Consider the following 22790-nt stretch of genomic DNA (forward strand, 5'->3'; position numbering starts at 1 on the left):
ATCTTCCCAACCTAGGAATTGAACCCAGGTCTCCTTCATTGAAGGCAGATTCTTTACCAGCTGAGCCACAAAGGAAATCCAAAGCCCTTGACTGTGTGGATCTCAACAAGTTGTGGAAAATTCTTAAAGAGCTGGGAATACCAGACCATCTTACCTGCCTCCTGAGAAATCTGTTTGCAGGTCAAGAAGCAACAGTTAGAACCAGACGTGGAACAATGGACTGGTTCCAAACTGGGAAAGGAGTACTTCAAAGCTGTATATTGTCACCCTCCTTATTTAACTAATAGGCAGAGTACATCATGGGAAATGCCGGGCTGGATGAAGTGTTTAAGCTGGAATCAAGATTTCTGGTAGAAATATCAATAACCTCAGATACGCAGATGACGCCACCCTTATGGCAGAAAGTGAAGAGGAACTAAATAGCCTCTTGATGAAAGTGAAAGAGGAGAGTGAAAGAGTTGACTTCAAGCTCAACATTCAGAAAACTAAGATCATGGCATCTGGTCCCATCACTTCATGGCAAATAGATGGGGAAAACAGTGGCAGACTTTATTTTCTTGGGTTCTGGAATCACTGCAGATAGTGACTGCAGCCATGAAATTTAAAGATGGTTGCTCCTTGGGAGAAAAACTATGACCCAGACAGCATATTAAAAAGCAGAGACATTACTTTGCCAATAAAAGTCATCCTAGTCAAAGTTACAGTTTTTCCAGGAGTCATGTATGGATGTGAGAGTTGGACTATTAAAGAAAAGTGAGCTCAGAAGAATTGATGCTTTTGAACTGTGGTGTTGGAGACGACTCTTGAAAGTCCCTTGGACTACACGGAGATCAAACCAGTCAATCCTAAAGGAAATCAGTCCTAAATATTCATTGGAAGGACTGATGCTGAAACTGAAGCTTCGATACTTTGGCCACCTGATGTGAAGAACTGACTCGTTGGAAGAGACCCTGATGCTGGGAAAGATTGAAGGTGGGAGGAGAAGGGGACGACAGAAGATGAGATGTTTGGATGGTGTCACCCGACTCGATAGACATGAGTCTGAGTAAGCTTCAGGAGTTGGTGATGGACAGGGAAGCCTGGTGTGCTGCAGTCCGTCGGGTCGCAAAGAGTCAGAGACGACTGAGAGACTGTACTGAACTGATAAAAGAACAGTAGGTCAACAGCATAAATTTTTTTCAGTAATGGCAGAGGTCAGTGTAAGGTAGAATTCAGAATACTAAGGGAGAATAACTCTGAACCCAAGCTGCTGTTTTCAGATAATTTGGGTGTTAGAAATAATATTTTGGGTAAAGTTGATGTTTAATACCTTTAGGGGATTGAGGAAAGAACTATTAAATCATATTAGTAAAAAGGAAACTGAGCTTTGGAAGAAAGTAGGAAGCAATGATGAGCCAAAATAAATAAATAAAATTTCAAAATTCGTAAGCATAATTGGTATAACTGAAAGCATATTGACTGCATGAGCTAGTAATAATGATGATTAATTTAGGGTTATTTAGAAATAAAAAGAACTAAAATTTTAACAAGTGAAAAGACAGTTCTTTGTCAGTTCTTATTAGTGAAAACGAGAATAGATTGAAATTAAAGATTTCTTAAATATGGTAAAAGTTGGGGTAATCAGAAAAAGAATAAAATAAGTAACTTACTAGTGGAGGAAATACAGTAGAAAGAGGAGAGGACTTTGTAGGAAGGAGATTAGGTTGAAAATAATTTTAATAATAGCTTCAGTATCCATGGTGACATTGAAGGATGTCAGTAAGATCATTAAATAGAATACAGCCTTTGGGGATATCTAATAGATGGCCAGAAAGGAAAACAGGAAGCATTGAAAGAAATCAGTGAAGAGAAAACACAAAATAAGATGATAGGAGTAAAAATACATGTATCAGTAATTTTATGTAAGCATTTCAGTGCAGAGTTGAGAATAAAGAGAAAAAATATCAGTACACTATTAAACAAAGCTGATGTAGAAATAGACAAAATAGACTCTTAAGGCAGATATAGTTCTGAACATGCTTTGAATCTAACAACATAGTCTTAAAATATACAGGGCAAAAATTGAAATAAGGAAAAATGTGCAAACACTAGTTAAACAGTTAATCACCATTAGGATTTTAAACTATTTAATTTTTCAAAAACTGATAGAATAGACCAGAAATGAGTAAGATTACAGAAGATTTGAATATAAGATTTGAATATCAGTTATTAAGCCTGATTTAATAGTTGTGTTTGAAGTGATATATTCCCAAATTACAAATCCTTTTCCAGCATATAGAAAATATACACAATTTGAAAATCTATTAAGGCTAAAGGAAAGGCCCAAGATATATCATAAAATTTATATCGTAGACCATATTGTAATTATTAAGGTGCATATTGTACTTGTTAAAATACATTAAAAGTAGAAATCAATAACAGATGCCTGACCCTTGTGCTTTGGGAACTGCATTTCTCAGTTTATGAATAGCAATTTATGTGGAAATGATGAAATATTTAGAATGGAATGACTATAAAAACAGAACGTATAAAAATGTATGGGGTTACATGGCTGTGGGCTGCTCCATGGGGTGGGCACCCCTTCCCATGGCATCCCATGGAGGCACTCCCATTGGTCCAGGGCAGTTCTTCAAAATGAGTATGCAAATATGACCCAGTTGCATACTGGGGCTGGCGACAGTGCACTGGCCCAATGAAGGAGTCCAGGAGGGGCATCATCATTGCCTGCTACTCCACCACCTCCGTTTCTACCTAATGTTGTGTGGAAGGCCAGTGCAATCAGAAAAAAGTTATTGAAGATACAGGACCTTGACAAGAAAGCACAGCATATGACTTGATTATATATTTGTAAAATCCAAAAGACTACATAGTTTATCAACCACTGAAAATAATATCATAATGTGTTAGATTGTGAAATCAGCATACAGAAGATAACAGCTTTCCATGCAGTTGAGTTAGTAGATGTATGGCAGATATCCTATCTGCAGTCATAAAATAAGATAAAATAGAGTAAGAATAAGGTATTCCAAAGAATGCGAGTTCCACAGAATAGCAAAGAGAGAAAGAAAGCCTTCCTCAGTGATCAGTGCAAAGAAATAGAGGAAAACAATAGAAGGGGAAAGACTAGACATCTCTTCAAGAACATTAGAGATACCAAGGGAATATCTCATGCAAAGATTGGCTCAATAAAGGACAGAAATGGTATGGACCTAACAGAAGCAGAAATATTAAGAAGATGTGGCAAGAATATACAGAAGAACTGTACAAAAAAGATCATGACCCAGATAATCATGATAGTGTAGAGCCAGCCATCCTGGAGTACAAAGTCAAGTGGGCCTTAGGAAGCATCACTAACTATGAGCAAAGCTAGTGGAGGTGATGGAATTCCAGTAGAGCTGTTTCAAATCCTGGAAGATGATTGTGTGAAAGTGCTGCACTCAACATGCCAGCAAATTTGGAAAACTCAGCAGTGGCCACAGGACTGGAAAAGGTCAGTTTTCATTCCAATCCCAAAGAAAGGCAATACCAAAGGATGCTCAAACTACTGCACAATTACACTCATCTCACACGCTAGCAAAGTAATGCTCAAAATTCTCCAAGACAGGCTTCACCAATACGTGAACCGTGAACTTCCAGATATTCAAGCTGGTTTTAGAAAAGGCAGAGGAAGCAGAGATCAAATTGCCAATATCTGCTGGATCATCGAAAAAGCACGAGAGTTCCAGAAAAATATCTATTTCTGCTTTATTGACTATGCCAAAGCCTTCGACTGTGTGGATCACAATAAACTGTGGAAAATTCTGAGAGATGGGAAGTCCAGTGGGGTCACAAAGAGTCAGACAAGACTGCCCAACTGAACTGAACTGAAATATAGAAAACAAATACTAACAGACCTAAAGGAAGAAATGGATGGGAATACAATAATAGAGGAGACTTTAACACCTCACTGACGCCAGTGGACAAATCTTCCAGACAGAAAATCAATAAGGCAACAGAGGTCCTAGATGACATATTAGGACAGTTAGACCTAATTGATATTTTCAGGACATTCAGTTCAGTTCAGTCCCTCAGGCTCTCTGTGACCCTGTGGTCTCAGCACACCAGGCTTCCCTGTCCATCACCAACACCCATAGCTTGTTCAAACTCATGTCCATTGAGTCGGTGATGCCATCCAGCCATCTTATCCTCTGTCATCCCCTTCTCCTCCCATCTTCAATCTTTCCCAGCATCAGGGTCTTTTCCAATGAGTCAGTTCTTTGCATCAGGTGGCCAAAATATTGGAGTTTCAGCTTCAGCATCAGTCCTTCCAATGAATAATCAGGAGTTATTTGCTTTAGGATTGACTGGTTTGATGTCCTTGGAGTCCAAGGGACTCTCAAGAGTCTTCTCCAACACCACAGTGTTTATAGGTGTCACTTTTTCTTTTTAGTCATTTTTAGGTTTTGTTCGGAAAGCAAACAGTGGATTTAAAAAAAAAAAAGATCATAGCTTTTATTTATTTACTGGTGAAGTTGAACAGTTGTAGGTCAAACACAGCATTTCTCTTTAGTAACTATCTGTTGATGACTTAAAATATTAAAGTCATTGAATTATGCAAGGCTTAAATTAACTTGGCCACCATGTCCCCAAGATTTCTTTGTTGGTTTTTGTGTCGTTTGTGTGTTTGTGTTTTAATATTATAGGTTATCAAGTCGGCAATGATTCAGAAGCTTCAGGATCGTCCAGAAGAGGTGGAAGAGGCAGAAGAGGTGGAAGAGGTAGTTTCCGAGGTTGCCGTGGAGGATTTGGTCTAGGAAGTCCAAGTTAGTAGTGGATTGCAAATACTGTGCTTCATTTATTAAAGAAATGATTAAAAATAACACCTATCACATATAAGATTATTATGACTTTATAAGAACGGTTTAGTATAATGGCTGGTAGGTACATAATCACTTATGCTATGCAAAATATTATTTTGTAGACATATGTAATTCCTTATAGATTAAATGAGAATATGTGAACTTTCTAACAGTTTATGTGATGCAGTTCTTTAATATTACATGCTGTGAAGCGTTTTAGAGCTTTGATAAAGATGGCTGACCTTACAAATAAGTGGCATTCTCATGATTCCATTATACCTTCTTATACCAGTGTGGCTTTCTACCTGAATTTTTCCAGTCGTCTTTCCTTGGTGCTAAGATATTGTCTCCTGAAGTCACTTTGGGAATGCATGTCTCTCTTAACAGAAGAGAACAGAATAGTGAAACTAAAAACGTAAATTGATATAACGATTTAATAGATATGTAGCAGATTCGTGAATTGTCACTTTTTAAAAAGTGAAGAGATCCACAGAGTTGCTGTTTAAGACTGATAAAGTTTGATTTGAGTGCAGTGGGTAGGAAGGGATGCTATTCTGGAGAATAAGCACTAAGATTATGTAATGTGAAATTTTGAGGGGCAGCAACAGTGCTGTTTTTCAAAGGGAATTTAACTTGCTTATATCATATTTTGGTGTAGTATTAGCCCTGACTACTTTTATAAGATAATTTTAATAAAATTTTGAGAAAGTAATGCATAATTGAAGGAAATAATTTATGGAAAGATCCTTCTGTGTGATACTTCAAAACCACTATGATTCCTGTTAAATTTAAATTATTTTATCCTGCATCTTTTTAACTTATGGCACCATAAATTGATTTTTTTCTGTTTACTGCATGACTTAAAAGTTTTTAAAAGTAACATAATCTAAATTTTTAATCTGTAAATCTAGAGAGTGAATATGAACAAGATGAGAGGACCCAGCGTTCTGGTGGCATTTTTGGTTCTAGAAGATCAGCATTAAGTGGTGCAGGTGAGAAATTGAATTTACTACTGAATATTAATCATTCACATTTGCTTTTAGCTCTAGGATTATTGAACCTAATATATATTTTTAAGTATATTAGATTGGTTCATGATTATCTCTGCTTTGTAGATTTGTAGGCAAAAGGAAAATGGACAGTTTTTCCTCCCTTATAAAATTTGTGCTGTGAGAATTATTCCCTCTTTCTTATCTACCAGTTAATTTGAGATATAAATTATACTTTTTTAATTAGAAGAAGGAAAATGAAGTTTCCTTTGGTTTCAAAGAAAGGATTCTGAGGGAATTTGATGAGACAGTGGGAAAAAAAAAAGAAGCATCCTGTTGATGAAATGTTTAAAAGTAGTTAAATGAACTGTGGTATTAAAAAGAAATGAGCTATATCAAGCCTGAAAAGACATAGAGGAGCCTTAAATGCATACTGCATGCATGCTAAGTCACTTCAGTTGTGTCAGATTCTTTGCAACCCCATGGACTATAGCTCACCAGGCTCCTCTGTCCATGGGACTCTCTAGGCAGGAATATTATAGTGGGTTGCCATGCCCTCCTCCAGGGGATCTTGCCAACCCAGGGATTGAACCTGCGTCTCCTGTGACTCCTGCATTGCAGGCAGATTCTTTACTGCTGAGCCACTGGGGAAGCTCTAAATATGTGCTACTGAGTGAAAGAAGCCAATCTGAAAAGACAGTATACTGTATGATTCCAACTCTGTATGACATTCTGTAAAAGGCAAAAAAACTGTAAGAAGAGGGCTGAAAAAAATTGCGTGGTTGCTAGGGGTCAGGGAAGGGATGAACAGACAGAGCACTGAGAATTTTTCGGGTAGTGAAGTTACTGTGTATGATACTATAATGATGGAGACATGCCATGATACATTTTTGCAAACATAAAAAACACTGTACAGTACCATGAATGAGCTGTAATGTAAACCATGGGCTTTGGGTGATTGTGATGTGCCAGTATAGGTTTATCAACTGTAACAAAATACCTCTCTTGTGGGGAGCGTTGATTATGTCAGGGGGGTGTGGAGTATGCAGGTGTGAGGACTGGAAGTATCTGGAAAGTCTCTGCGTTTTCCTCTTAATGTTTCTGTGAACCTGAAATTGCCCTAAAAAATGAAGTGTTTAAATAAAATGTTCAGACGAGAAAACGGTTTTCGTTAAACATAGAATTAGGAGATGGGTGGGTTAAGGGTCTAGGAATCCTGAGAAATTACTCAGTATTTGAAAAGAAATAGCTATATATTTTATGTGCTTGAAGAGGAGCTGTGTTTCCTCTGAATATTTCTGTAAAACAATGCCTTACAGGTAATGGTGACACTTTCCAAAGCAGAAGAGGTCGTAGAAGTGGACGAGGTGAGTTCTTATTTGGTTTACCTGTAAGTGGTTAAAATGACTGTAATCCAAGTTTAATTTTTGAAGGTAAAGGTAACTCTTGGTGCTTTTATACACATTTTGAGGAGTATACATTTGCACGGCCAGTTTGGAGAAGTTGTTTACTTTTGTTGTTTAGTGGCTGTGTGGTGTCTGACTCTTGCAACCCTGTGGACTATAGCCCACCAGGCTCATCTGTCCATGGGATTTTCCAGGCAAGAATACTGGAGTGGGTTGTCATTTCCTTCTCCAGGGGAAGCCAGTTGTTTACTACTACTCTTTAATCCAGCAGTTCCATTATATACTGTAGGTGTATATGCTCAGTGCATGTAAAAGGATGTTCACTTAAGCTTCATGTGTAATACGTGAAAACTGAAAATCACCTAAAATTCATCAATAAATAACTGCTTAATAAATAACATAACCATAAAATGGGAGTTACCATGCAAATGTTAAAGACTGAGATGTAATCTATGTTTACAGATTCTTATATTAAAATAATCTTTCTTATGAGATAGTTAGCTTGGTGTAGGGGAAAAAGAAAGTTCAGTATAGATAATTTTATACTCTTAAAAAAATCTCAGAGTTGAAAATGCTTAAACTTCATATAAAAGTTAAAATATTTTCCAGACTAGGAAAACAAGAAAGCTTGTTTAATATCTCTGAAAAATTCCGTGATCATTTTTAGTCTGAGAGCATTCAGAGTGGCAGTTCCCTTGAACCACTTTTCCCTGCTTCACTCTTTCAGATTCTTGGTTTCTCCAGTGTAGAAAAAGATTATGAATGGCTAAGCCATATTTTATACAAATTCTTAGATCTTGTTTGAAAAGAGGTTTGAAGACCTGTGGACATACAGGAGAAGAAAATTAGAGAGTGCACATATAAAAGTGCTATCTATGTGTTAGCCTTTCAAAGCTAGTACAGTCCTGATTCTTTCTGTGTTAGTACCTGAAAGTGGCACAGTCAGTGACTCCTTGTCTAGAAACCAGAAAGGTAGTGTGTGGAAAAGAGTTAACATGATAGACCTGACTGGTCTTCTTGGAAAGTCCTTCTTACAAGACCCCTCCCTGGCTTCTGGGAACTTGGATTTGGGGAGGGGTCTCAACACCCTTAACCAGTGTGAGTGGTCCACTGTACCTAAATGGTTTGTAAAACAATGTGGTTTATGATGAATACCCCCTTTTCTTCTGGGAGTTGGGAAATTTGGTACCTGCCAGGCAGAAGGTGCCTGCCTGCTTTATCAGCCCCTCATAAGAACCCTGGATATTGAATCTCTAAATTGCTCTGGTAAACATTTTCAGCATGTTGTCACAACTCGTCCTGTATGACCCCAGTGGGAGTGACTCTTAAAAGCTTGCACCTGGTCTTCTCTGGCCTTTTCTCCATACCCTTCTTTCCTTTGCTCATTTTGCTTCATATCTCATCTATGTAATAAGTCACAGCCATAGTTTTGACTGTATTCTGAGTCCTAGCAAATCATAGAACCTATATGGACTAAGCAGAGATGGACTTGTAGTTCCTCTTAGAAAATACATTCCTTTGTTGAGGAATATAGGAATACGAAAGAGACAGAACAGCTTAAACAGGGAGATACTAATATGTTCTAACATTGTAATCTGCATAAAGTCAGCATTTTGAATGCTATGGGAACTTAAAATATTCAGGATTCTATTTATCTTAATTGTCTCAAAATATTATTTGTTTGAAGGGACCACCCATGTTTAGAACTTTTTCTCTTTGAAAACAAGCAACAAAAATAAAGATATACACAGTCTTGTATATTGACTGGCTGTCACTGTGTATTTCTTTAATAGGTGGTTACAAAGGTTTAAATGAAGAAGTAATTACAGGCTCTGGAAAAAGTAAGTTTTACTTTAGATAAGGTATTTGATTTTTATAGTGAGTATTGTTTTACCCCTCGATTTTAAAAAACATTTGTCTTGTTTTCGTTTGATTCCTTTTAAGATTCTTGGAAGTCAGAAGCTAAAGGAGGAGAAAGTGGTGACATTCAGGGTATATTAATTTTTGTGTGATCCACAAAAATATATATTATATTTTAATACAAATGCAGAATATTTAAAGAGATAACTTTAAAAAGTTTGAAGTAAAACCTTTAATGGTAAACGTTGGGAACTTTTTTGGTAATTTTATTTATTTACTTTTGGCTGTGCTGGGTCTTGGTTGCTGCACAGGCTTTTCTCTAGTTGCGGAGACTGAGGGCTCCTCTCTAGTTGTGGTCTTCTCATTGTGGTGGCTTTTCTTGATGCAGAGCATGGGCTCTAAGGTGCACGGGCCTCAGTAGTTGTGATACGTAGGCTCAGTAGTTGCAGCTCCTGGGCTCTAGCGCACAGGCTGCGCATGGGCTTAGTTGCTCTGTGGCATGTGAGATTTTCCTGGGGCAGGAATTGAACTCGTATTTCCTGCATTGGCAGGTGGATTCTTTACCAGTGGGCCACCAGCAAAGCCCAGGAATTTGCATGTTGTTTTGAATTTGAGTTTGTTGGTTTTTGTCTGTTTTCTCTTTTATTTTTATCTTAATCCTTATAATGTAAATTTTCTTTTAAATTCTGAGGTCGAAAAGTGACCTACATACCACCTCCTCCACCTGAAGATGAGGACTCCATCTTTGCACATTATCAGACAGGCATAAACTTTGACAAATATGATACTATTCTTGTAGAAGTATCTGGACATGATCCACCACCAGCAATTCTGGTCAGTGTAATAATTGTCTCTGTAATGACTGTGAGACAAACTTTCTTTTTTAAAAATTTGGAACATTTCCTTAAGTTGATATTAAAGAATACAAAAACTTCACCTTTAGTATTTAATGAGAAATTTAGAATCATATCTAACATCTACATTATAATTCATTGCTGTGTTGAAAGGGAGGGTACTATATTTCCTCCCCACCTCCTCACACTAGGATGGAAACTTGATGTAAATTTATTAAAAAGGATACTTTTCCTAAAGGTTCAGTATTTCTGCTTTCTACGTATGTGAGAAAGTGCATCTTAGAGGAGTGATTTTCTAAGGAATCGGGGAGCCCAGAGTTCCCTGTTGATAATGAACCGTTTTTATTGATCAGAGTTATTTGTATCTCACAGGTTTTAAGGGGGCTGAAAAAGGTTTTAGAGCCACTGTCTATATGGAATATTCCTTAATTCTATCAAGTAGTCGCATAGAGGTTCTAGATATTACTTTTGAATGGGGGCATATGTATGATATAAAGTAGAATTAACAACTTGAAACTAATTGAAATGGAATATGTTTATGGCATGACTAGTGTATGATACATGGCATTTAACCACTGCCCCCTGATTTTTTTTAGACTTTTGAAGAAGCTAATCTTTGTCGGATATTGAATAAAAACATTGCTAAAGCTGGTTATACTAAGCTTACTCCTGTGCAAAAATACAGTATTCCTATTATACTAGGAGGACGAGATTTGATGGCTTGTGCTCAGACAGGCTCTGGAAAGACTGTAAGTCACTTCCCTACATGTATTTAGCCTAGTATTCAAACTGTCACTTTTTGAACTTTGGTTCTTCCCAAGTAGATGATTTTAGTGAACTGTCATAAATACTCATGTTTTTGTCTCTGATTTCTGGTTTTATTGAAGTTTGTGTACTTTTGACGAAAGAATTTTGAACTATTTCTAGAGTAGTGTTTTGCAGTTCATAGATGTTTCTAAGTGTATTCAGCTCCTTCTGTGGGACATAATACTTAATAACTGAGAGTCAAAGCACCAAAGGTTATGAGACCTTTGATTATAAGAGCATGGGAAAAATAATTTATGTAAGGTAAAGTTTTTCCCATCACTTCATGGCAAATAGATGGAAAACAAAAAGTGGAAACAGTGACAGATTTTATTATCTTGGGCTCCAGAATCACTGTGGACGGTGACTACAGCCACGAAATTAAAAGACACTTCCTCCTTGGAAGAAAAGCTATGACAAACCTAGACAGCATTTTAAAAAGCAGAAATTTACCACTTTGCTTACAGAGGTCCTTACAGTCAAAGCTAAGATTTTTCCAATAGTCATGTATGGATGTGAGAGCCTTAAAGAAGGCTGAAAGCCAAAGAATTGATGCTTTCAAACTGTGGTGCTGGAGGAGGCTCCTTGAGAGTCCCTTGGACAGCACGGAGATCAAAGCAATCGATCCTAAAAGAAATTAGTCCTGAATATTCACTGCAAGGACTGATGCTGAAGCGCCAATACTTTGGCTACCTGATGTGAAGAGCCAGCCACCTCATTGGAAAAGACCCTGACGCTGGGAAAGATTAAGGCAGGAGGAGAAGGGGGCGACAGAGGATGAGATGGTTGGATGGCATCACCAACTCAGTGGACATGAGTTTGAGCAAACTCCGAGAGATAGTAAAGCAGCCTGACGTACTACAGTCCATGGGGTCAAAAAGAGTTGGACACGAGTTAGCGACTAACAACAACAGTGTAATAGCTGATACAGTTTTGGAGTCAAGAGAATGAGAAATAGCTGTATGTACTGTTGTTGTCTGTGTACTGTACCTGGTCCTTAGTACGAAGTGACCTCTGGTTATGCTATTTCTAAAAGATCTCTGATGGGACCAAGTTGGTCTTAGGACTAAACTGTGAGATTTGTGAATTAAATAGGGTTCCATGAGATGAGCATTCAAGACTGTCATTTCCAGGATCCTAGTCTTGCTTCATACTATATTAGTCTTAAAAATTCTCCATAGTAGAGTTGAAAGGAAAATAAGTGAAAATAAGCTGTACCATATAGCAGCTAATGTGTGACTTAAATGTGGTTTTGGAGGTAGATTTTAGTGTCTTATTTAATAAGAAAACTGTAGCACAAAGTTTCTCTTGCCATATGTAACATTTATGAGGGTGATATCTTTAGTAAGTCAAATGAATGCTTTCCCAATTTTTGCTCTGTTTTGTGGACCACTTTTGTCATGCATTCTGATTTGATTTCTACCTCAAAAGGAATCATTTATACTAAATGCTACATTCCTCATTTACCTCTCAAAATAAGTTACTGTTTGTTTATGTAGAATCTTTGGTTGCGTTTGTTTTTTAAAAAGCACAAAAGATAGTTTCATAAGATAGATTAACTTTATCAAACATTTTATATTGTATAATATGAGAATGATGACCAAAGTATTAGATACTCATTGAAATAAATATTATTTCCCTTTTGCATTTTAAATTTATCAAAAAGATGAAAGAAGCAGCTAAGGGATATAAAGACATGAGGAATAGGTTGCCATAGGGAAAAGGATGATGCCCTATAAATTTGTAAGGTATGCAATTTAACTTCTAGGCAGCTTTTCTCTTGCCAATTTTGGCTCATATGATGCGTGATGGAATAACCGCCAGTCGTTCTAAAGAACTGCAGGAACCAGAGTGTATTATTGTAGCACCAACTCGAGAGTTGATCAGTCAGATCTACTCGGAAGCCAGAAAATTTTCTTTTGGGTAAGTACATCTGGAATGCCACTCACAAACAAGTTTTTCTTTAGAGGATTATTGTATTTATTTTGGGAGGAACTCAGTACATGAATAAGAATGCAGTCATATAATTTAATGTGGTGTTACCTGACTGAAGTTGACTTTTTCATAATCTTGTTTATAGAATCTATTTTTTAAAATGCTTATTAAAAATCAGATGGTGATAGAAGTAGAACGATAAGACAGTGTACATATTCATGTGTTTTCTGGTAGTGTTTAAGTATATGTTTAAACATGAGTTTATGGTGTTCCTAATAGTTTTCTCTCCTTTAACCCGTAACTTCATAAAATGGATAACTGCTTATTTAACAATCAGACGTAATTTTTAATGACTGTAAGATTGTCCATGTGTTTGTATTTTATTTCTCTATTTGGGAGGTTTAAGTTGTTTCTATAGATTTAATGTAAAAAATATGAAGTTATTTAAAAAAAAAATATGAAGTTATTTTAAAGCTTGCATTCTACCAGCAGTATTTGAAAATGCCAACTTCACTATACACTTTGCCACTATTTGGTATTGGATTAGTTATCTGTTGCTGCTTACCTTAAAACCTAGTTGCTCAAAACAATGCATATTATTTACAGTTTCTGAGGGTTAGGAATTGAGGAACAGTTTGGCTGGGTGTTTCTGGCTTGGCATCTCAAGAGGTTGCAGACAAGATGTCATCCAGAATTACAGTCATCTGGCTTTATTGGATCTCTCTGTAAGAATGGTTGTCTCTAGGAAGTGACAGCTGGCTTCACTTAGATTGAAGGGTCAGTGAGAAAGAGCAAGGAGGAGGTTTCTGTGACTTTTGTAAGACAGTTGCAGTCACTTTTGCTGTACTCTGTTCCTTACTAAACAGGTCACTAAATCTAGCTCATCGTCAGGACTGGCTATATAATTTGCGAGAACTAGCCCAGAATGAAAGTACAAGGTCCTTTGTTAAAAAATTATGATGAATTTTAAAGCAGCAAATAGAATATTAAACCAAGTTCAGGTCTTTTTTAAGCATAGGACTCTGTATTACAGCACAGGTTCTATAGCTATGAAGCCAGCTTTGCACACATCTTTGGAGGAGGGAGTTAGGATCTATATTTAAAGGAAGGTGTATTGAAGAATTTGTGTACATATTTTAAAATCACTACAGCTATCTTCATGTTTTCATCTATTTGGTTATTGAGAGGTTGAACTACTTTTTGAATGCTTTGTACATTCTCCCTGTGAATTATCCATTTGTTGTCTACCCATTTATCTGTTGGTATATTAGTCTTTTTCTGTACAGTTCTTTAGAGCTTTTGATCTAGAACCTTCAGCTTTTAATTTGTATAAATCAGTTTATTTGAAATTAGAGGAGAAAAAACTAAAATTATTAAAATTCTTTTAATGTCAAGCTTGACAGATCTTTTTTTGTAAGAAGTAGATGTACATTGCTTATACCAGTGTTTATTTCTTACTGACCCCCATGTACTGTGTTGCTCTTCGAGCTTTTAAATCAAGTAAAAGATAAAAGTTTTCTTTTAAAAAAAACAATAACGATATTTCAGATAATATGTATGTACAAAATGTGTATTAGTATGTGGATATTTGTTGGAACATTTTTGTGGCAAAAAACTGGGAAGTGTCTAACTGTCTATCTTTAATCCTCCTCTTCAAAGTTTACACACTATTATGGTTTTATGTGAAATAGTATAGAAAGAGCTGGTGCACATGTATGCACTTTAATCCTCCTCTCAACAAATCTTAGCATACTAAGCTTGGTTGCCATCCTTTAAAAAAATGGTATATGTTGGAGCTAACACGTACTATAGAACTGTACTCATCTTTATAGATGCTCAGTGTTCTTTGTACGGAAGGCCTATAATTCTGTTTTTTATTGTTAGATAATTTTCAGTCTTTTGATACTAAAAATCATGTTAGCAGTGAATATATTACACAGTCATCTTTACCCCTTTGTGGGGATATATCTGAAGGGAAAATTCCTATATGTGAATTTCTTGGGAAAAATAAGTTTTAAAATTTTAATAGAGACTAAAATTGTGAAAGAGATTATATCAGTTTATCCCCCTGAGTGCCAGTTTCCCTACACTGGCTGACATGGCATTATCACACTTAAGGGAAAATTTTGTTAGACTTCATTTGTTTTGCTTTATTGATTTAAAAAGTAATATTGAACTTAAAGTGTTTAAAAACCGTCTGTATTTTTAATGAACATTTGTTCATGTTGTTGGCCTGTTGTATGGGTGTTGGTTGTGTTTATCATTGTTTTTGAAGAGCTCTGTCAGGCAGGTTGCAAATTTTTTTTCCCTCAGCTTTTCAACTTTCTGGGAAGAATTGTAAAAGAATGTTGAATGTATTAGCTTTTTCTTCATGGGTTTCATTTTACATCTCATTAAAAACAAATGACTAATTTTCAAGCAACTAGAAAATGACATTTATTTTTATTGTCAATAGGACTTGCGTAAGAGCAGTTGTCACATATGGGGGAACCCAGTTGAGGCATTCAATTCGACAAATAGTACAAGGCTGTAATATATTATGTGCTACTCCTGGGAGACTGATGGATATCATAGGCAAAGAAAAGGTAAGCTCTAGAGGGATACAGTGTTGTGAGATTGACTAGTAATTGTTTTGTTTGGGAAAGAGAGAAACTTGTGTAAAGACATGTATGTTCATTACAGCACCATTTGTATATTAGGCTCCCATCTGATTCCTTGAATGCTTTCTTTTAATACAAATAGGTAAATAGTATTTTCCATTTTATACTTGGGAAAACAAACTTTTAGTGAGATTATGTAATTTATTTTAATCTCTAAGTTAGCTCTAGTAAGTGATAGGGTTAGAATCTGGAGCTGAATCCAGAATCCATATCCTAGACCCACTCTACTGGGAGAAAAATGAAGTCAATGCTTTTTTCTAGTTTCGTATATGTCTTGAGGAAATCTTTTTTTTTTTTCCCCTGGAAGAAAACCTTTGTGGTATCAGTAATTGTGTCTCCTATTTTAAGTGTGAGAGTGATATTATCCAGGATTGTTAAGTTTCTGTCTTTGGAGAGCGATTTTAGGGCTATTTATTTTCAGTATTCACATACCACATTATTACATCTCTGTATCAGTATTTTCAGTTCACTTTCATGACCCTGATTTGCTTTTTAAGGCTGTTCTTTAAAGGGATTATTAAAAATATGCTCTTTCTGCAGAAAGGAATTTTTCTTATGGTACTTATTAAGAGTATCCAGAGAAATTCACCTTGATTTCGCACCTTGTTTCCCATCTTCCATAGGGTAACAAAATCACTTGTTTTCTTTTTGCAAATATGTGCTTCTGTTTTTAGCACTAAATATTCATGATAGGTAAGAAAAGTTTTCCATTTGTTGCTGAGTGGTTAGAGAATCGGGGATTTATTAAGGGTTTAAAGGCATTAGAAATAAATTTGTCAGTTATAGGCCATTTGATAATGTCATGCTGTTAAGAAATTTTATTTCTTACACTAAATAGCCTGACTTGATCAGATGATATAATCTAGATATGTGCTGTCCAATACAGTAGTCACTAGCTACATGTGGATATTTACATTTTAACTGATATAAAATTAAAAGTTCATTCTTCAGGCACACTAACTGCATTTCAAGTGCTTAATAGCTGCATATGGCTCCTGGCTAATATTGAAGATATAGAATAGTTAAGTGATTACAGAAAGGTCTATTGTGTAATACTGATCTAAATGTTTTGGTTTCTTTCAGTTTTATGAAATGTTTTATAAGACAAAATTGAGAAATGAAATGAACACTAATACTACTAGCTAACCATAACAGTGGTCTCATCATTGTATGCATTGATTTCTAATCTTCATCTTTGAGAATATATTAATAGTTAGACTTGATGAGAATATTTTCATTTAATATATCAACTACTGTACTAACTAGTATGCATTCTCTGCTCTAACCCTTGAAAATATCCTAAAAGATTGGTCTCAGACAAGTCAAATACTTAGTTTTGGATGAAGCTGATTGCATGCTGGATATGGGTTTTGGACCAGAGATGAAAAAGTTAATTTCCTGCCCAGGAATGCCATCAAAGGAACAGCGTCAGACCCTTATGTTCAGTGCAACTTTTCCAGAAGAAATTCAAAGGTAAATTTTTTCTTCTTAGAAGTGGCTGCTGTGTACTAAAATGCTTTTACAGCAGGAGAAACAATGTGAATATCTTATTCTTGAGAGATTATAACATGGATAGTTTAAAAGGAAAAGTATTTCTAAAAAGTTTACTATATTTTTCATTGTTTCTTACCTTAATTCCTGGCTTTGCATTAGCATCACATTTTATTAGAGTGTATGTGGTTGTGTGAGTGAGAACATGAGAGCACGTAGCACCTCGCCAGGATTTAGTAAGTGCTTACTAAATGAAATTATTTTTATGGTGGTGCCCCCTCTTTGACCCCAAATTATAGAGTTTGGGGGAATTGAACTTGTGTTAGAAAATGTGTGTACTAATTGTTGACAGATATCTGAGTATCATATATACACTGTGTGGTCTGTGAGTTCTGAGGTTCGCATGACCTATTCCTGCTAGAATGGTGACTCTTCTTTCTGCCTGCTAATCCCTTAGCAAGAGGGAACCTGAAGTACCCACACAGCAGGTCTGGCTTATACAGTTCAGTAAAACTCCTGTTTTCTCTGGTGGAACTGTTCTTCTCCCTTTGGGAACCAAGACCTCCAATACTTACAGTTGGTGCAGTGAGCACAGTATGTGGGTCACTGGGAGTGATGGTAAATGGGCCACTCTAGCTTGTATCCCTTGGTTCCCAGACCCACATACTCCATAAAGATCTTTGGTTCCTACCGAATGATTGCTTTACTATCTGCTTTTAAATGTTATAAATTGCCTATTATTCCATCTGAAGTCCATTTTTCACATTCTGCATATTCCCTGAACCATTGTGGCATCCATATCCTTGGCTTGCATTTCTACCTGTATGCACTCCCAAACTTATACCTGTAATTTTTGATTGAAGTACAGTTGATTTACAATCTTACATTAGTTTCAAGTGTACAACTTAGTAATTTAATATTTTATAAAATATATTCCATACAAAGTTATAAAATGTGAAGTATGTTCCTTATGCTGTACATTCTGTCTTTGTAACTTATTTTATACCGCATAGTGTGTAACTCAATCCGTTTCACCTCTTTTACTACTCTCCTGGCCCCCTCCCTTTTGGTGACCATTGGTTTATTCTCAATATCTGAGTCTGTTTGTTTTGTTATGTTTGTCACTTCGTTTTATTTTTTAGATTCCACTTACAAGTGAAACCATACAGTATTTGCTTTTTTCTGACATATTTTACTAAGTATAATTAACCTCCGGATTCATCCATGTTATTGAAGATGGCAAAATTTTCATTATTTTCTATGGCTGAGTAATATTCCATTGTGTGTGTGTGTACCACATCTTCTTTATCCATTCATCTGTTGATGGACACTTAGGTTGTTTTCATATCTTGTCTATTGTAAATAATGCTGCTATGAACATTGGGAAACAGGTATCTTTTCATTTTAGTGATTTCATTTTCTTCAGATATCTACTCAGTAGTGGAATTGCTTCCTAAGGTAGTTTTATTTTGAATTTTTTGAAAAATGCCCATTCTGTTTTCTATAGTGGCTGTACCAGTTTACGCTCCCACCATCAGTACATGTGGATTCTCTCTTCTGCACATCTTGCCAACCCTCGTTATTTCTTGTCTTTTTGATAATAGCCATTCTGACAGGAGTGCGGTGATATCTCATTGTAGTTTTGATTTGCATTTCCCTGATGATTAGTGTTATTGAGCATTTTTTCATGTGCCTATTGGCCATCTGTACGTCTTATTTGGGAAAATGTCTATTCAGGACCTCTGCCCATTTAAAAAAAATTGGGTTGTTCGTCTTACGCTATGAAAGAAATCATGAAGAAACCCAAAGACAGTGTGCTGATTGGGAGAAGATATTTGTAAACAATATGTTCAATGAGGGATTAATATTCAAAATACATGAAGAACTTGTATAAGTTAATATTAAAAAAAAAAACAGCCTGATTATTACCTGTATGCTTAATCTCTCTCCTCGGCTTCAGACTTTTAGATTTAACTCTTCAGGATTATTTTTCCTCTTCGATGAATTACCAGTAACTCATGTTCATCAGGTACAAAATTGAACCTCTTCTTCAACTCCCTGTTTTTATCTTTCCAGTTTTCCTTGTTGGCTTCGAGGTCTTTTGAAACCAAAGTCATTTGAAGCATGTTGATTCCTCCCTCATATTCCTTTAACTCTGCTCTTCAAAAGTATTCAACTTGGCAGTTATCTCTAAAATATTGCAAATTTGTTAGTTTCTTCTCTGTTTACCACCTTATTTTAGGTCCTTTTCAGTTCCCCTCTGCTCATTGATAGTAGCTTTCTAAGATGTCTGTAGTTTGACCTTTGGGCTGTTAAAATTGCAAAACTAAGTCTGATTTTATAGCCATTTATTTAAAATAAATTCTCCCATGTCTTTCCATTTCCACAGACTAACCAACTTTTAAATACTTCTATATGTGACAATTTTTGCCTCATTTGCCACTTTATTCCTTGGAATCATGTTTTTCTGGTTTATTTAGAGTATTTTCTATTGGCTACACAAGCCAAATTCTGTTCCTCTTCATTATTTATCCTTATTTCTTCTTTCCTTCTGCATAGAATGCTTTTCCTTAGTCATCCCTATTTCATGTTCTTGCTTGCTGCTTCCTTAGATCAAGCTTTAAACTTGAAGACTCTTTTTTACAAAAAAAAAAAAAAAAAAACTTTAAAAAAGGTTTATTTTTTTTTTAATTATTTTTAATGGTTCTTTTTATTTTTTTAGTTTTTTTCCATTTATATTTATTCCTTGGAGGCTAATTACTTTACAATATTGTAGTGGTTTTTGCCTTACATTGACATGAATCAGTAGACATTAATTCATGACATGAATTAATAGACATCATTTCATCCATTTCCTGCCCGTCTTGTAAAGGAACCCTCTGTCTTTTGAAAGAAACTCTTTAAAACACTTTGCAGTTTTCTTGTAATATAGTAAGGTCCAATCAATGTTAACTATTGTAGCACTAACTTACTGTAGTAAAGCATTGACTAATTAAAACATGTAAATATTAAACTTAATAAAATATTTTTAAATTATAGTAATTGCGTTTATATAGCTATATTTATGCTGTTTGATATGAGCAACACAGGCAGAGACCATCATATTCATCTTTATACACACAGTACCTTATACCACATATACCTCACATGAGGCACTCAGTATATATTTTAATGAGTGTAAAGGATGATTGATAATTAAGAATTTCAGATAATGTCAAGGTTTGTGCCTGGATGAAAGGGTTCTTGACTCTAGAAGTAGTGTATGAACAAGAAGTTTTTCTTTTATGGTAAGAGAGCAGATGAAAAAGAAGCAGCAGTGATTTATTAAGATTCTAGATCTGCAGAGTTTGAGCTATTTTCTTGATATGCTAGGAGATGACTAGAAAGTAAGAAATCACTATGTAGGAGAGAGGAGGACTGCTCCATGACCTCTCTTTTTTCCTCCCAAACTTGCTCTGTAATTGGCAATTCCACTTCTCCCCACCCCATGTTTCTGTGATCTAAAGCAGGGCTTCTTCATGATATATTATCCGTGAATCGTGTGTGTGTCAGGATGCTGATACCCTCAAACTTTGGGGAGAGCATCTGCAGCTTGGTGTGGCCTAGCCCCTGGTCTGTTCACCTGGTCTCGTTTTTTTCACCAGTTATGCTCTACAGGTATTATCATTTTCTGTGTCATGATGTGAAAAGCATTGACTTAAGATCTGGTTTGCTCAGAATATTATAGTTCATTTGGAGTATACTAATTTAACAGCTCATATTTTCAGGGACAGCTCTTTTAAATAACATATATGAAGGTGATGAATGAAGAACAGAATTTTTGCTGTAGGTTTGCATTTTAATCTTTAATTAAAAAATTCCTCTTGTTGTAGTCTGATAGTTTAGCATATTTTTATTATTGTTGTATACACATTTTGTATAGTTTCATGTGGTCGGGGCTTCCAGTTGAAATTACTTACCCATCATTTGACACAGACTTTTTCATTTGTAATAAATGTTTTGAAAAAATGCTAACATTTTACAATGATATTTGAACGTAATACTTGGATGATGTAATATTTACCATCTCTTATTATGACTGTTATAATCTGGCTTATAAAAGTTATAATCTGGCTTATAAATGTTGAAGTAACACTTGCAGAAATTCAGTGAATATTATTATTATTAATAGAACAGAATAAGTTATGGATTACTCTTTTGTCTTTCAAGGTTGGCTGGGAAGTTTTTAAAGTCAAATTATTTGTTTGTTGCCGTTGGACAAGTGGGTGGCGCATGTACAGATGTTCAGCAGACCATTCTTCAAGTTGGCCAGTACTCAAAAAGAGAAAAACTTGTTGAAATTCTACAAAACATAGGTATATCTTATGTTGATTATCTTTTGTCATGATTTTGATTTTTACAAAAATTACTTTTAGAAATGACTTTAAGATTATTTGGCATGAGTTAAATAAGTTTTCACTGTTTCTTCTTCCTCTAAAGTTCTGTTTATTATGATTTGATTCGTCTATGGGATCACACAGAGTTGGACACGACTGACGTGACTTAGCAGCAGCAGCATAGTCCTTTCTCCTCTATAAATGTTAAAAAAAATAGGAGGAGTTTGAGACTTTTAACAGTGCTTGACCAAAAACTATTCCAGCAGAAATATATATGTTCTTGTTTTAGAAAATAGAAAGGATTAGTAACGTATCTTTACATCAAGCTGTATTTACTCCACTAAAAGTACTAACTTTGCTGTATTTCTAATTCCCAGTTTTTGCTCTCTAAGGCTTCCTGTATTCATATAGTCAAAGAATTTTGGAGCTAGAAGGGATTTTAAAGGTCTAATTCTATTCCTTACAATGTTAATGAGAAACTCTATCCCTCCCTTCAAAAAAAGTCAGTTTTTATGGAAAGTTGTATTTCTTTGTTTGATTGAGATAGCTTTGGTTTGTGCCTAGAAATAAAATTTTATAATATGGCCATTTTAATATTTTTTGTTGCCTCACAGGCTAAATGTATTATATGGATCCTTTCTCCTCATCCTCCATTTTAATTGTCTGTTTCAGTTTGAAGTCAGTGTTAGGAATGGGGAATAAAAAGGCAAGAAGCTGTCTAATTTCCAACAATAAGAAAAAGTTGATTTGGAAATGCTTTTAAAAGGCTTCTAGTCTTCAGTTTTTTCTGAGTTTTATATAAAAAAAAACTTTTTGCCCATTATACAGAGTGAAGTAAGCCAGAAAGATAAAGAACATTACAGCATACTAACACATATATATGGAATTTAGAAAGATGGTAACGATAACCCTATATGCAAAACAGAAAAAGAGACACAGAAGTACAGAACAGACTTTTGAACTCTGTGGGAGAAGGTGAGGGTGGGATGTTTCGAAAGAACAACATGTATATTATCTACGGTGAAACAGATCACCAGCCCAGGTGGGATGCATGAGGCAAGTGCTCGGGCCTGGTGCACTGGGAAGACCCAGAGGAATCGGGTGGAGAGGGAGGTGGGAGGGGGGATCGGGATGGGGAATATGTGTAACTCTATGGCTGATTGATATCAATGTATGACAAAACCCACTGAAATGTTGTGAAGTAATTAGCCTCCAACTAATAAAAAAAAAAAAAACAAATATTCATATTGAGTTTGAGAAATGTTATTATTTTTACTTCATGATATGTTTTATAGCATGTACTGTTGCATGCAAAATAATATTTGCTCTGGGCCATATACTACTCTGATTGTTTTACATGTGTTCACTCATTTAATTCACAAAACAACCTTCTGAGGGTGGGGTTTGTCATCCTCATTTTAAGATTGTGGGCACTGAAATACAGAGATGTCAGATAACATGCCCAGTATAAATTGAAGTTCCAAGTGCAACAGGAGATGAGTAATACATGGTTTTGGTGAAGTTAGAGTACATTTGTAGTATAATTATCTTAAGACTTTTTTTTCATTTATTTTTAT

At 35.6% G+C, this 22790-nt stretch overlaps 1 protein-coding gene across 1 annotated transcript in view; it reads left to right on the forward strand.

Annotated features, from left to right (window-relative positions):
* LOC133053037 (probable ATP-dependent RNA helicase DDX4) overlaps positions 1-22790 on the forward strand; it is a 78442-nt gene that overhangs the window by 45988 nt on the left and 9664 nt on the right. The window contains exons 8-18 of the mRNA XM_061137822.1: positions 4683-4802; positions 5750-5830; positions 7147-7194; positions 9027-9074; positions 9178-9225; positions 9785-9927; positions 10544-10696; positions 12520-12674; positions 15142-15271; positions 16653-16819; positions 21047-21192. Of these exons, the coding sequence (XP_060993805.1) occupies positions 4683-4802; positions 5750-5830; positions 7147-7194; positions 9027-9074; positions 9178-9225; positions 9785-9927; positions 10544-10696; positions 12520-12674; positions 15142-15271; positions 16653-16819; positions 21047-21192 (1239 nt within the window). The remainder of the gene's footprint in view (positions 1-4682; positions 4803-5749; positions 5831-7146; positions 7195-9026; positions 9075-9177; positions 9226-9784; positions 9928-10543; positions 10697-12519; positions 12675-15141; positions 15272-16652; positions 16820-21046; positions 21193-22790) is intronic.

This window comes from Dama dama, chromosome X (assembly GCF_033118175.1).
Source record: "Dama dama isolate Ldn47 chromosome X, ASM3311817v1, whole genome shotgun sequence".
Lineage (NCBI taxonomy): Eukaryota > Metazoa > Chordata > Mammalia > Artiodactyla > Cervidae > Dama > Dama dama.